The sequence below is a fragment of the Mauremys reevesii genome, linkage group 4 (genome assembly GCF_016161935.1).
Source record: "Mauremys reevesii isolate NIE-2019 linkage group 4, ASM1616193v1, whole genome shotgun sequence".
Taxonomy (NCBI): Eukaryota; Metazoa; Chordata; order Testudines; family Geoemydidae; genus Mauremys; species Mauremys reevesii.
In genome coordinates, this window is record NC_052626.1 from 150578794 (window position 1) to 150592997 (window position 14204).

A 14204-nucleotide genomic window follows, 5' to 3' on the forward strand; every position below is an offset into this window, starting at 1 on the left:
TGCGCATAGGGGACTATGGCGGAAACGCGCACGCTCAGTGGCGCAAACCTGGACGGGGGGGGAGGGAAAGGCAGTGGAGCATGCGCATTCGGGGAAAGTAGAGCCGCATGGCATATGCGGACGAAAGGGAAAAGGGATAGGCGAGATACGCACGCGCACAATGGGACATGGGTGAGAACTGCGCATGTGCGTGCGCCAATGCGCGCGGGGAACACGTGAAGTGGCGCATGCGCAACAAAGAGGCGGGAAGAAAGGCTTCGCAAAACGGCTGCGGCCCCCGCGCGCGGGCGCGCGGGCCGGGCCCCAAGGGACCCCGGCCACCCCACGCTCCACCCCCTCCTGCTATGCAGCCCCGCCCCAATTAGCTCCTCCCCTCCATCTACCATGCCCCGCCCCTCTTAGCTCCTCCCCTCCTGCTGCCCTGGGCCCCCTTCCCGTCATGGCCCCCCCAGTCCTGGGGTGGAAGGGGCTAGGAAGGCGGGACAGGCGAGCAGGAGGGGGCGGGGCAGGGGACAGGGCTGGGTATCAGGAGGGGAGGAGCCAAGAGGGGGCGGGGCTGGGTATCCGGAGGGGAGGAGCCAAGAGGGGGCGGGGCTGGGTATCCGGAGGGGAGGAGCCAAGAGGGGCGGGGCTGGGTATCAGGAGGGAAGGAGCCAAGAGGGGCGGGGCGGGGTATCAGGAGGAGGAGCCAAGAGGGGCGGGGCTGGGTATCAGGAGGAGGAGCCAAGAGGGGCGGGGCGGGGTATCAGGAGGAGGAGCCAAGAGGGGCGGGCGGGGTATCAAGAGGAGGAGCCAAGAGGGGCGGGGCTGGGTATCAGGAGGAGGAGCCAAGAGGGGGCGGGGCGGGGTATCAGGAGGGAGGAGCCAAGAGGGGCGGGGCGGGGTATCAGGAGGAGGAGCCAAGAGGCGGGGCTGGGTATCAGGAGGGGAGGAGCCAAGAGGGGGCAGGCTGCCCCTCCCCCACCCGCAGAGACACAAAAGAAAGTGGATAAGGAAAAGTTATTTACTTATTCACATAATACAAGAACTAGGGGTCACCAAATGAAATTAATAGGCAGCAGGTTTAAAACAAATAAAAGGAAGTTCTTCTTCACGCAGCGCACAGTCAACTTGTGGAACTCCTTGCCTGAGGAGGTTGTGAAGGCTGGACTATAACAATGTTTAAAAGGGAACTGGATAAATTCATGGTGGCTAAGTCCATAAATGGCTATTAGCCAGGATGGGTAAGAATGGTGTCCCTAGCCTCTGTTCGTCAGAGGATGGAGATGGATGGCAGGAGAGAGATCACTTGATCATTGCCTGTTAGGTTCACCCCCTCTGGGGCACCTGGCATTGGCCACTGTCGGTAGACAGATACTGGGCTAGATGGACCTTTGGTCTGACCCGGTACGGCCGTTCTTATGTTCTTATGTTCTTATGACCAGCCGGTTCCTGCAGGGCCCAGCGGGGACTGAGCCGCACCCGCCCCGGGCTGGGAGGCACCCGCTTAAAGGGGCAACGGAGCCACACACCCCAGTCCAGGGCCGGTGGGCCCCCCTTCCCGTCACGGCCCCCCCAGTCCTGGGCCCCCCTTCCCCATCTCACAGCCCCCCCAGGACTGGGAGGGGGCTGTAACGGGAAGGGGGGCCCACCGGCCCTGGACTGGGGTGTGTGGCTCCGTTGCCCCTTTAAGCGGGTGCCTCCCAGCCCGGGGCGGGTGCGGCTCAGTCCCCGCTGGGCCCTGCAGGAAGCGGCTGGTCGGTTTGTGTCTCTGCGGGTGGGGGAGGGGAAGGCGTGGGGGGGCTCTCGGGTCAGGGCCGGGGCTTGCCCCCAACCCCCCCCCCCCCGCAAACCTGAGTCACCGCGGGGGCGGGGGCGGAATCCTGGCACTAGAGCTCTGGGCGCGGGGTCGGTGCTGGCGCGGGAGGGGTCGGTCCTGGCGCGGGCGCCGCGGGCGCGGGAGGGGAGGGTGGGTCCTGGCGCAGGCGGGGGGAGGGGTCGGTCCTGGCGCGGGCGCCCCGGGCGCGGGAGGGGAGGGGTCGGTCCTGGCGCAGGCGCCCGGGCGCGGGAGGGGAGGGTCGGTCCTGGCGCGGGCGCCGCGGGCGCGGGAGGGGAGGGGTCGGTCCTGGCGCAGGCGGGGAGGGTGGGTCCTGGCGCGGGAGGGGAGGGGTCGGTCCTGGCGCGGGCGCCGCGGGCGCGGGAGGGGGAGGGTCGGTCCTGGCGCGGGAGGGGGAGGGGTCGGTCCTGGCGCAGGCGCCCCGGGCGCAGGCGGGGGAGGTGGGTCCTGGCGCGGGAGGGGAGGGTCGGTCCTGGCGCGGGCGCCGCGGGCGCGGGAGGGGAGGGGTCGGTCCTGGCGCGGGAGGAGGGGTCGGTCCTGGCGCCGGCGGGGGGCGGGGTCCGTCCTGGCGCGGGAGGAGGGGTCGGTCCTGGCGCAGGCGCCGGGCGCAGGCGGGGAGGGGTCGGTCCTGGCGGGCGCTGCGGGAGGGGGAGGTGGGTCCTGGCGCGCGGGAGGGGGAGGGGTCGGTCCTGGCGCGGCGCGCGGGCGCAGGCGGGGAGGGGTCGGTCCTGGCGCGGGAGGGGGGAGGGGTCGGTCCTGGCGCAGGCGGGGGCAGGGGTCCGTCCTGGCGCGGGCGCCCCGGGCATGGAGCTGGGTGTCGGTCCTGGCGCAGAGGGTTCTGGGAAAGGGGCTGGGCCGCTCGCTCTGTTTGCTCTGGGATTAGGGCTGTAACTGGGCGGTTTGGCCGGAGGGGAACTTCCCTGCGGAGTGGGGGGGATCCTAGTGCAGGTGCCCGGGGCCATGGGGCGGGGCTGGCAGGGAGCCGTGGGCACAGCCCTGGCGCAGAGGGTTCTGGGAAAGGGGCTGGGCCGGTCGCTCTGTTTGCTCTGGGATTAGGGCTGTAACTGGGCGGTTTGGCCGGAGGGGAAATTCCCTGCGGAGGGGGGGGGATCCTAGTGCAGGGGCCCGGGGCCATGGGGCGGGGCTGGCAGGGAGCCGCGGGCACAGCCCTGGCGCAGAGGGTTCTGGGAAAGGGGCTGGGCCGGTCGCTCTGTTTGCCTGGGATCGGGGGCTGGGTTGGGGCTGATCCGGGGGCTGCTAACTCCCCGCCCTGCCCCCCCCAGCCGACATGGCCGAGGAGTCCATCATCCGCATCCCCCCCCACCACTACATCCACGTGCTGGACCAGAACTCCAACGTGACCCGCGTGGAGGTGGGGCCGCAGACCTACATCCGCCAGGACAATGAGCGGTGAGGGGCGCCGCAGCTGGGGCGGGGTGGGGGGAGGCCGGGGGGTGGGGTTAGGGGAGGCTGGGGGGGTCACGGGCTCGGTTCCCAGCACCCCCGTGACGTGTTCCCCCCCCGCCCACAGGGTCGTCTTCCCCCCGGCCAAGATGGTGACGGTGCCCCCCCGGCACTACTGCGCGGTGCGGAACCCCGTGGTGCGGGCGCCGGGTGCCGGGGTCCAGTTCGATGCCTCAGGGCAGGCGCTGCTGCGGCACGCGGACCTGGAGATCCGGCTCAGCCAGCCCCCCTTCCCCCTGTACCCGGGGGAGGAGATCCAGCAGGTAACGGCCAGCCCAGCCCCCTGCCCGGCCCGGCCCGCCGCCCCCGAGCCGCGCCCTGACCCCCCCTCTCTCCCCAGGGGATCACGGCCCTGCAGGTGGTGCTGCCTGACACCGCGCTGCACCTCAAGGCCCTGCTGGATTTCGAGGACGATCAGGGGGAGAAGTTTGTGGCTGGGGACGAATTCCTCTTCGAGGGGCCAGGTGAGTGGGCTGGGCCGGGGGCTGGGCGAGCCGGGCCGGCTGGGCTCCCGCGGCTAATGCCAGCCTCCCGCAGGCACCTACATCCCGCGCACCGAGGTGGAGGTGGTGGAAATCAGCCAGGCGACCGTCATCCGGCACAACCAGGCCATCCGCCTCCGAGCCCGCAAGGAGTGTACGGACCGGGAGGGGACCCGGCGGGTCACAGGTACCCCCCGTGCTGCCCGTGCCCCTCAGTGGTGCCCTGCGGCCCTGGGGCTCCCCGCGCTGCCGGCGCCCCCCCCGCGGTGCCAGCGCCCCTCACTGGCGGCCCTGGCCCCCCCGCGCTGCCGTATCCCGCACTGGCGGCCCTGGGCCCCTCCACGCTGCCGGCATCCCACACTGGCGGCCCTGGGCCCCCCCGCGCTGCCGTATCCCGCACTGGTGGCCCTGGGCCCCCCTGCGCTGCCGGCATCCCTCACTGGTGGCCCTGGGCCCCCCTGCGCTGCCGGCATCCCTCACTCGCAGCCCTGGGCCCCCCCACGCTGCCGGCATCCCGCACTAGCAGCCCTGGGACCCCCACGCTACGCGGGCCCCTACTTCCTGCCCTGCGCCCCCCCCCCCCCGCACTGCCGGCACCCCTCACCCAGCGCCTCTCACTCCTGAGCCTCAGCCCTGGCCCCCCCCCATGCTGCTGGCACCTAACTCCCACCCCATGGCCCCCAGATCCCCTCAGCCCTGCCCCACCAGCGCCCCTCACTCCCGTCCTGCAGGCCCCTCCTAGCCCAGGCCTGTGCCCCTCTTCCCCACAGCTCTGCCGGTGTCCCTCACTCAGCAGCCCCTTGCTAGCCCAGCCCTGCGCCCGCCCCCTGCCCAAGCTGTGCCGGTGCCCCTCACTCCCGACCCACAGCCCTGCCCCCACTGCTCTCTGGTGCCCCTCAGTCCCCACATGTAGCCATGTGTCTCTCCCCCCAGGTGAGGAGTGGCTGGTGAAGCGAGTGGGTGCGTATCTCCCTGGCGTATTTGAGGAGGTGGTTGACATTGTGGATGCTTTTGTGCTGACAGAGAAGGTGAGTGGGGGGTGGGCAGGTGGGCAAGGGGTGCTGGTGGCAGTCGGTGTGTGATCTGCACCCTGTGTGTCTGTGTGCGATCTGCACCGGGTGTGGGTGTGTGTTTGTGTGGGTGTGTGATCTGCACCAGGCTCGGTGTGGCTGTGTGTGTGATCTGCACCAGGTGTGGCTGTGTGTGTGATCTGCACCGGGTGTGGGTGTGTGTTTGTGTGGGTGTGTGATCTGCACCAGGTGTGGCTGTGTGTGTGATCTGCACCGGGTGTGGGTGTGGGTGTGTGCGCGATCTGCACCAGACTTTGTGTGGGGGGGTGTATGCGATCTGCACTGTGTGGGTGTGTGTTTGTGATCTGCACCGTGAGTGTGTGTGTGTGTGTGTGAGCGTGATCCCCACCAGGTGTGGGTGCGATCTGCACTGTGTGGGGGTGTGGGGGTGATCTACACTGTGGGGTGGGGGTGGGTGTTTGTGATCTGCACTGGGGTGGGGGGGTGCTGGGGTGGGCAGGACAGGGTGGGGCTGAGTATCCAACCCAGGGGAGGAGCTCCCTTGCTGTGAGGTGAGGGGGCAGGACCCCCACCCCTAAGGGAAGTGGTGGGGGGGGAGGGAGTTGGCTGAGAGCGGAGGGGATGGGAGAGTCCGGGGTCGGGAGGGACTGGGAGGGTGTGAAATGGATCTGGTCCTGGGGGGGAGGAAAATGGGGGAAGCTGGATGTGAGCTGGGGGGAAGGACAAGGGGAAGATGTGGGGGATCTGGGGCAGGGGAGAGTAGGTGGGGCGGAGTTGGGGGTCCTTGGGGAAGGAGGGAATAGCCAGGACCCGGCTCCCCCCTTGCCGATGGCCGTGTTCCCCTTTCCCCCGTAGAGGGCGCTGCATCTCCGCGCCACCAAGACCTTCCGGGACCCGCAGGACACGGTGCGCCGGACGGGGGAGGAGTGGCTGGTGACGCTGGCGCAGAGTGAGGCCTACATCCCCGATGTCTACGAGGAGGTGGTGGGCATTGTGGAGATCACCACGCTGAGCAGCCGCCAGTACTGCGTGGTGTGCGACCCCGTGGGGCCCGACGGCAAGCCCCAGCTGGGCCAGGAGAAGGTGATCAAGGTGTGTACCTGACAATATGGTACTGGTGTAAACTCGGGGCACGGTTACGTTAGGGAATACGGTAGCACTTGTAGTACTGTGTGTATGTGCAGGTGCTGCCTCTGGTAAGGCTGCGGAGCTCCTGGGGCGCATTTATTCCACTAAATGTGGTAGTGCTGTGGGGCATGTGTTCCAGTCAGCACAGCAGCACTGTAGATCGAAGGGTCACTTATATTCTAGTAAATATAGTACAAGTGTCTCATGAGGAATATTTATGCTAGTGCATATTATGTTGGGGGGCGCTTGTGTCAGTAACTAAGGTAATGTGGTGTATCTCGTTGGGCGGGTTTACACCCTTATATATGGTAACCGAGTGTGAAGGGCAGGGCTCTGTGCTGGAGCAGGGGCTGTGGAGATAGGTGAGGGGCAGGGATCCAGCCTGTAACATGAGCTAGGCAGGGGGGAGGGGAGCTAGACAAAGGAAAGGAGCTGAGGGGAGGGGGTGGAGTCAGTTTTTCGGTTTGGGACCTGGGTGGGGGGTTTCCAGGGGATCCTAGGGTGGGATCCAGACACCTGAACCCCCAGAGAGGCCAGAGTGAGGGGTCCTGGCGCTGAACACGAGCTCTGCTGTATCCTGTGCTCCTGTTGGCCAATAAACCTTCTGTTTTCCTGGCTGGCTGAGAGTCACTGGGAGTCCCAGGAAGAGGGGTGCAGGGCCAGACTCCCCCACACTCCGTGACACACCCGCCTACTGGCCACCGGACGAGCAGCCGCCGAAATGCCCCCGAGAAGCGCGACCACTGAAATCCTGCCATGTTTAGCGGCATTTCGGCGGCTGCTTGTCCGGTGGCCACGGTCCTCGGCGGGTCGTCCGGCGCCCGCCCCGCGGACACGGTTGAGGACCACTGACGTAGGGGAACCAAATATTATTTGCAGGGACCCGTGGCACCTTAGAGACTAACGGCCATCTTGGAGCGTGAGCGAAGCCCCAGCGCGTCGGAGGCACGAGAGCTCACGCTCCACGACGTCCGTTAGTCTCTATGGTGCCGCTTTTACTGATCCAGACGAACACGGCTGCCCCGCTGAGAGCTGGCAAATATTATTTGTACATGTTTATTCTAACATGTACGGTAGTTTTGTTTCTCTGACATTACTACAGTACCTCTATGTATAGCTGTGGGGCACATTTATGCTAGTAATTATGGTAATAATGTGCCTCTATGGGATGTCATAGTTACCCTTCTAATTACCTCTTTCTTGTAGCCTCCTGTATCCTAGTAAGTACGGTAACCGAATGGGGCCCAGAATGGCTGCGTCTATCCTAATTAGAAGTAAAGGGTTCAGAGTAGCCGCCCTGTTGGTCTGTATCCGCAAAGGGACCCGGAGAGACTGACCCGCTGGTTGGGGCCTGCGCGGGTGCCCGGGGCGGCTCATACACACGGGGGTTCCCCCCCCCACTCCGACCGAGGGGTCAGCCGGGTGGGACTGAAAAGGGCCCATTTGCAGGCAGGCGAGGGGGGGACGGGGCCTCGCTCCCAGGCCACGTTCCCGGTCCCCAGGCTCGGTCTGTGGTCGCGTGGCCAGGGAGGCTCCGGTGGCTCCGACCGTTTGTGTCCGTTTGTCCGGGTCTCAGGTGCCACCAGGACTCCTGGCTGGTCAGTAGAAATACAGAGCGGGCTGGGGATAGCCCAGCTACCGTATATACCAGATTATAGCTGCAGTTATAGATGGGGGGGAAATGTCAGTTGCCAGGTCCTAGGAGCAGCTACAGCTGGGGGGGGGGGGGGGTGTACCGTATTACCCAGGGTATAGGAGCAGATGGTTACTGTATTTCCACTTTAAAGGTGATTGTTGACAAGGCCATTGTGGAAGGGGGCTTACCGTATTTCCTAGACTATAGGCAAGGGATTACTGTATTTTCTAGCCTATATGTAGAATAACAGAAAAAGAAGCTCCTCATCTTGGAGTCGGGTGGGTCTAACCATATTTTTCAGACTGTCTGGGCAGGTGTTGCCTTCTCTCTTTGGCAATAAGTGGGAAAAGGAATAAAATATTCACTGAGGCATGGTCTTGCCATATGTCCTAGTTTATATGCATAGTAAATAATACCATATTACCTAGACTATATGCCCACACACCTGCCCCATATTTCTTGGGTACTGTGGATTCTCACAGACCCCCCCACACCCATTCATTGCTCCAGGGGGAGAAGTCGTTCTTCCTGCAGCCAGGGGAGTCTCTGAAGGAGGGGATCCAGGACATCTACATCCTCTCAGATGATGAAGGGCTGCTGCTGCGGGCACTGAGCAAGCTGGAGGACTCAGATGAGGTTGGGAGAGCCCAGGGTTGGGCTGGAAGGGGCTGCGGGTCGGGAGTGAGGGGCACCGGCAGGGCTGGGGGGGCAGGGCTGGGCTGGCAGGGGCTGCGGGTCGGGGTGAGGGGCGCCGGGGGCAGGGGCTGCGAGTTGGGAGTGAGGGGCACCGGCAGGGCTGGGGGCAGGGCTGGGCTGGCAGGGGCTGCGGGTCGGGAGTGAGGGGCACCGGCAGGGCTGGGCTGGCAGGGGCTGCGGGTGGGGGCTGAGGGGCACCGGCAGGGCTGGGGGCAGGGGCTGCGAGTCGGGAGTGAGGGGCACCGGCAGGGGCAGGGCTGGGCTGGCAGGGGCTGCGGGTCGGGGTGAGGGGCACCGGCAGGGCTGGGGGCAGGGGCTGTGGGTCGGGAGTGAGGGTCACCGGCAGGGCTGGGCGGGCAGGGGCTGCGGGTCGGGAGTGAGGGTCACCGGCAGGGCTGGGCGGGCAGGGGCTGCGGGTCGGGAGTGAGGGGCACCGGCAGGGCTGGGCTGGCAGGGGCTGCGGGTCGGGGGTGAGGGGCACCGGCAGGGCTGGGCTGGCAGGGGCTGCGAGTCGGGAGTGAGGGGCACCGGCAGGGCTGGGGGGGCAGGGGCTGCGGGTCGGGAGTGAGGGGCACCGGGATCCTGGCACCCACAGGACGGCGGTGAGCTGCTTCGGAAGCCGGGCGATCGCTGGCTCATCCGGGGGCCCCTGGAGTACGTGCCGCCGGCAGAGGTGGAGGTGGTGGAGCAGCGCTGTGCCACCCCCCTGGGCGAGAACGAGGGGATCTACGTGCGGGATATCAAGACAGGCAAGGTGAGCAGGGCCGCATATCCCTGCCCCCCACTGCCCCCCCAGGACCCCATATCCCTGCCCCCCACTGCCCCCCAGTACCCCATATCCCTGCCCCCGGCCTGCCCCAGTGTCCCATATCCCTGCCCCCCACTGCCCCCCCAGCGTCCCATATCCCTGCCCCCGGCCTGCCCCACTGTCCCGTATCCCTGCCCCGCACTGCCCCCCCAGCGTCCCATATCCCTGCCCCCCACTGCCCCCAGCGTCCCATATCCCTGCCCCCCACTACTGCCCCAGTACCCCATATCCCTGGCCTGCCCCCCGGCCTGCCCCAGTGTCCCGTATCCCTGCCCCCCAATACCCTAATCCCTGCCCCCTATGGGCTTCTGGGCCCCCGTTGACCCCCCGTCCCCAGGTGCGGGCGGTGATCGGACACACCTACATGCTGACGGAGGACGAGGAGCTCTGGGAGAAGGATCTGCCCCCCAAGGTGGAGGCCCTGCTGTCCTCGGGCTGGGACCCCGTGGCCGACCGCTCTGGGGCGCCCCCCCAGGGAGGGGAGGGGCCCCCCCGTGACAAGACGCGGGTGGTGAGTTACCGGGTGCCCCACAACGCGGCTGTGCAGGTGTACGACTATCGGGAGCGGCAGGCCAGGTGAGCGGGGGGGGCTGGGGGGTCCCTGGGGCTCCCTCCCCCGGCGTGTGGGGCTCACGTTCCCCTCCCCCGCAGGGTGGTGCTGGGCCCGGAGCTGGTTCTGCTGGGCCCGGACGAGCAGTTCACGGTGCTCAGCTTGTCGGGGGGGCGGCCCAAGACCCCCCACAGCCGCCGCTCGCTCTGCCTGCTGCTGGGCCCCGACTTCTGCACCGACATCGTCACCATCGAGACGGCCGACCACGCCCGGCTGCAGCTGCAGCTGGCCTACAACTGGTGAGGGGCTGGGGGGCAGCAGGGGGTGTCAGGCTGAGCCCAGCGCCGGCCCTTCAGGGCCCTCTGCCCGGGCACTGGCCTGTTCCCCAGCCCCCCAACTGCCCTGTCCCCCACAGGCACTTTGAGGTGCCGGCGCCCCCCGACCCCCCGGCGCTCTCCCGGCTCTTCAGCGTCCCGGACTTCGTGGGAGACGCCTGCAAAGCGCTGGCCTCCCGCATCCGCGGGGCCGTGGCCTCCGTCACCTTCGACGACTTCCACAAGGTATGGGGGGCCCCCGTGTACCCCCGGCACTCCCGGCCTTCCCGAGCCCCAGGCCTGCCTCCTCCGGCACGGCCCTGGGCGCCACCCCGCGTGCCCCCAGCCCTCTGGCACTCCCCCAGGCCTGCCTCCTCCCGGCACGGCCCTGCGTGCCCCCCAGCCCTCCGGCACTCCCTCCCCGGCCTTCCCGAGCCCCCAGGCCTGCCTCCTCCTGGCACGGCCCTGCGTGCCCCGGCCCTCGGCACTCCCTCCCGGCCTGCCTCCTCCTGGCACGGCCCTGGGCACCACCCCGCGTGCCCCCAGCCCTCTGGCACTCCCCCAGGCCTGCCTCCCTCCGGCACGGCCCTGCGTGCCCCTCCGGCACTCCCCCAGGCCTGCCTCCCCGGCACGGCCCTGCGTGCCCCCAGCCCTCCTCCGGCCTCCCGAGCCCCCAGGCCTGCCTCCTCCTGGCACGGCCCTGCGTGCCCCCTCCGGCCCTCCCTCCCTGGCCTGCCTCCTCCCGGCACGGCCCTGGGCACCCCCCCCCCCCCCTCCCTGAGGTGCCACCTGGAACTGGGCCCCCGGCCACCACTTCTCCACGGGTCTGCGGTTCCCGGGCTGGTCCCTGCCAGCCTGGCTGCGGGTGAATGTGGGGGTTCTGGGCTGCTCCCCCCAGCGCCCCACGATCCCCCCCGTCCCCAGAACTCGAACCGGATCATCTGCTCGGCCGTGTTCGGCTTCGACGCGGAGCTGCAGGTGCGCAGCTGCCTGCGCTTCCCGCAGAACGGGCTGGTGGTGAGCAGCGTGGACATCCAGAGCGTGGAGCCGGTGGACCAGCGCACGCGGGACGCGCTGCAGAGGAGTGTCCAGCTGGCCATCGAGATCACCACCAACTCCCAGGAGGCGGCCGCCAGGTACGGGCTCCCCCCCCAGGGGCTGGCTCCCCCCCAGCCCTGCCCCCCAGCCCTCTCACCCCAGCCTGTCTCCCCCAGGCACGAGGCTGAGCGGCTAGAACAGGAGGCGCGGGGGCGGCTGGAGCGGCAGAAAATCCTGGACCAGGCGGAGGCCGAGCGGGCCCGGAAGGAGCTGCTGGAGCTGGAGGCACTGAGGTTGGGGAACCTGGGGCGGGGAGGGGGGGTCGGGGGACGGAAGTCCAGCTGCCAGGGGAGGGAGCTGGTGGGGTCGGGGGAGACGGGGGCAGGATCGGGGTGTCATGGGGGGGCTCAGTGTCTGGGGATGGGGGGAGGTCAGGGGATGGGGGTGGGATCAGGGGGAGTCCGGAGACAGGATAGGGGCATTAGGGAGAGTCCAGGGGCAGGATCGGTGGAGAAGTGGCCACTGGGAGGCCTCGGGTGGCCTGGGGCGGCCGGGGCTAGGATCAGGGGGAGTCTGTGGCCAAGGGAGGGATCAGGGGGAGTCCAGGGTTGGGATCGGGGCATCGGGGAATTCCGGGGGTGGGACGGGGGTGAGATCGGGGGGCTGGGGGTGGGATCGGAGGGGGGTGTGTGGCCGGGGCAGGATTGGGGAGAGTCCAGGGGCGGGATTGGGGCATCAGGGGGTGGGATTGGGGAGAGTCCGGGAGTGGGGTTGGGGCTTCGGGAGAGTCTGAGGGTGGGGGCAGGGGGCAGGATTGGGGGATCAGTGGCTGGATGGCTCCGGGAGAGAGACCCGGGGGCGTATGGGGTCTGTGACCCCGTCTGGCCCCACCCCCAGCGCGGCAGTGGAGAGCGCCGGCGCGGCGCGGGCCGAGGCCCAGTCCAAGGCGGAGGCGGCGCGGATCGCGGGCGAGGCGGCTGTGGAACAGGCCAAGCTGAAGGCAGAAGCAGCCACCATTGAGACGGTGAGTAGGCGGGGCTGGGGGGACCCTGGGAGGGGCATGGACCATAGGGGTGGGTGGGTGAGTCCGGGAGGTGTGGCCCACAGAGGTGGGCAGAGGGAGTCAGGGGGCGTGGCCTGCAGGAGTGCCGGGGGGGCGTGGCCCACAGGGGTGCGGGGGCTCTGGGAGGAGGCGTGGCCCACGGTGGGTGGGGAGGCGGGCGTGGCCCACAGGGGTGCGGGGGCTCTGGGAGGCGTGGCCCACGGTGGGTGGGGAGGCGGGCGTGGCCCACAGGGGTGCGGGGGCTCTGGGGAGGCGTGGCCACGGTGGGTGGGGAGGCGGGGCATGGCCCACAGGGGTGCGGGGCACTGGGAGGAGGCGTGGCCCACGGTGGGTGGGGAGGCGGGGCATGGCCCACAGGGGTGCGGGGGCTCTGGGGAGGCGTGGCCCACGGTGGGTGGGGAGGCGGGCGTGGCCCACAGGGGTGCGGGGGCTCTGGGAGGGCGTGGCCCACGGTGGGTGGGGAGGCAGGGCGTGGCCCACAGGGGTGCGGGGGCTCTGGGGAGGCGTGGCCCACAGGGGTGCAGGGGCTCTGGGGAGGCGTGGCCCACGGTGGGTGGGGAAGGCGGGGCGTGGCCCACAGGGGTGCGGGGGCTCTGGGAGGCGTGGCCCACAGGGGTGCGGGGCTCTGGGAGGGGCGTGGCCCACGGTGGGGCGGGGCGGGGCATGGCCCACAGGGTGCAGGGGGCTCTGGGAGGCGTGGCCCACAGGGGTGGCCCGGCAGGAAGGCCCCGGGAGCAGTGGGAGCGCCCTAACCCCCCGCGCGCAGGAGTCGGAGCTGGCGCGGCTGGGCCGGGCGCGGGAGCAGGAGCTGCGCTTCGCCCGGGCGCAGGGCGAGCAGGAGGCGGCGCGGGCCCAGCTGCTGGCCGAGGTGGAGGTGCAGAAGTTCCAGCGGGTGACTGAAGCCATCGGGCCCGAGACCCTGCGGGACATCGCGCTGGCTGGGCCGGAGCTGCAGGTGGGCAGGGGCGGGGCTTAGAGCATGTGGGGGCGGGGCTTGCTGGAGGGATGGAGCGGGCAGGGCGGGGCTTGCTGGAGGGATGCAGTGGGTGGGGAGGGGCTGGAGCGGTCTGGGGGTGGGGCCCAGGAGGGGTGGAGCTTACACGATGGGGAGGGGCTGAGGGCGGGTCCCACTCAGTCAGTCACTCACCGCCCTCCCGCTCCCCCCCAGGTGAAGCTGCTGAAGGGCCTGGGCCTCCAGTCGGCCCTCATCACCGACGGCTCCTCCCCCATCAACCTCTTCTCCACGGCGGGGGGGCTGCTGGGCATCCTGCCCGGGCCCCCCCCGGGGCCCCACGCCTGAGCCTTACACTCTGCAATAAAGATGGCAGCCGACCTGGTGGGCGTGGCTCATTGGGGCGCTCCATACTCCCCGGGGGTGTGGCCAGCTGGAGCCCCGCCCCAAGAGGAGGCGGTTATGGGGCACTGGGCTCCAGGTTGGCTCCTGCTGTGGGTGCTGGGGACAGAGGTTGCGTCACCAACAGCCCCAACCGGGACACAGCTGAGGGCCGGCCCCAGAGCCCCCCCCGCCCGAACAGCGCCACGGGCCGGCCCCAGAGCCCCCTGGCCGAGGCCCCCCCCCGCCCGAACGGCGCCACGGGCCGGCCCCAGAGCCCCCTGGCCGAGCCCCCGAACGGCACCACGGGCGGCCCCAGAGCCCCTGGCCGAGCCCCCGCAAACGGCGCCACGGGCCAGCCCCAGAGCCCCTGGCTGAGCCCCTGACCGAGCCCCCGCCCGAACAGCGCCACGGGCCGGCCCCAGAGCCCCCTGGCCGAGCCCCCCCCCCGAACGGCACCATGGGCCGGCCCCAGAGCCCCCTGGCCGAGCCTCCCCCCCCGAACGACGCCACGGGCCGGGCCCAGAGCCCCCTGGCCGAGCCCCCCCCCCCTGAACGGTGCCATAGGCCAGCCCCAGAGCTCCCTGGCCAAGCCCCCCCCTACCCGAACAGCTCCCCGGGCCGGCCCCCTGGCACCAGCGCCCATCATCCTGTGGTGCAGCCCCCTTAGTGAGCACCAAAGAAGGTGGAAGTTAATCCGTCCTGCGGGGGAGCAGTAGAGTCCTGGCCTTGATGTACCAGAGCGTCTCCCTGCTCAGCAGCGCCGCGCAGGGGAGGGAGGAGGCAGGCGCCGCGGCCGCCCTGGTTCAATTATCCTGGCGACCTCCCGCTCGGGCGGGGAGCAG

At 69.3% G+C, this 14204-nt stretch overlaps 1 protein-coding gene across 4 annotated transcripts; it reads left to right on the plus strand.

Annotated features, from left to right (window-relative positions):
* Window positions 1–47: 47 nt before the first annotated feature.
* Window positions 48–13359, plus strand: LOC120403939 (major vault protein). Of its 4 annotated transcripts, none has more exons than XM_039535949.1 (17): window positions 48–171; window positions 3100–3226; window positions 3348–3543; window positions 3621–3744; window positions 3818–3949; window positions 4696–4790; window positions 5649–5885; window positions 8068–8193; window positions 8849–9007; window positions 9399–9637; window positions 9713–9910; window positions 10027–10171; window positions 10850–11061; window positions 11140–11256; window positions 11861–11987; window positions 12793–12981; window positions 13195–13359. In XM_039535949.1, the coding sequence occupies exons 1-17, from the start codon at window positions 168–170 to the stop codon at window positions 13324–13326; spliced, it is 2559 nt and encodes an 852-aa protein (XP_039391883.1). In that variant the 5' UTR covers window positions 48–167; the 3' UTR covers window positions 13327–13359. The 4 variants fall into 4 exon arrangements, with proteins under 4 accessions (XP_039391883.1, XP_039391884.1, XP_039391885.1 ...); XM_039535950.1 differs by lacking the exon at window positions 48–171 and adding an exon at window positions 1687–1736; XM_039535951.1 differs by lacking the exon at window positions 48–171 and adding an exon at window positions 1702–1740.
* Window positions 13360–14204: the final 845 nt, after the last annotated feature.

Excerpts from the sequence above, each read along its gene's own strand:
- LOC120403939 (XM_039535949.1), top strand. Across the intron at positions 3,544-3,620 it reads CGGGGGAGGAGATCCAGCAG|GGGATCACGGCCCTGCAGGT; the intron begins GTAACGGCCAGC and ends CTCTCTCCCCAG. Across the intron at positions 10,172-10,849 it reads CCTTCGACGACTTCCACAAG|AACTCGAACCGGATCATCTG; the intron begins GTATGGGGGGCC and ends CCCCGTCCCCAG.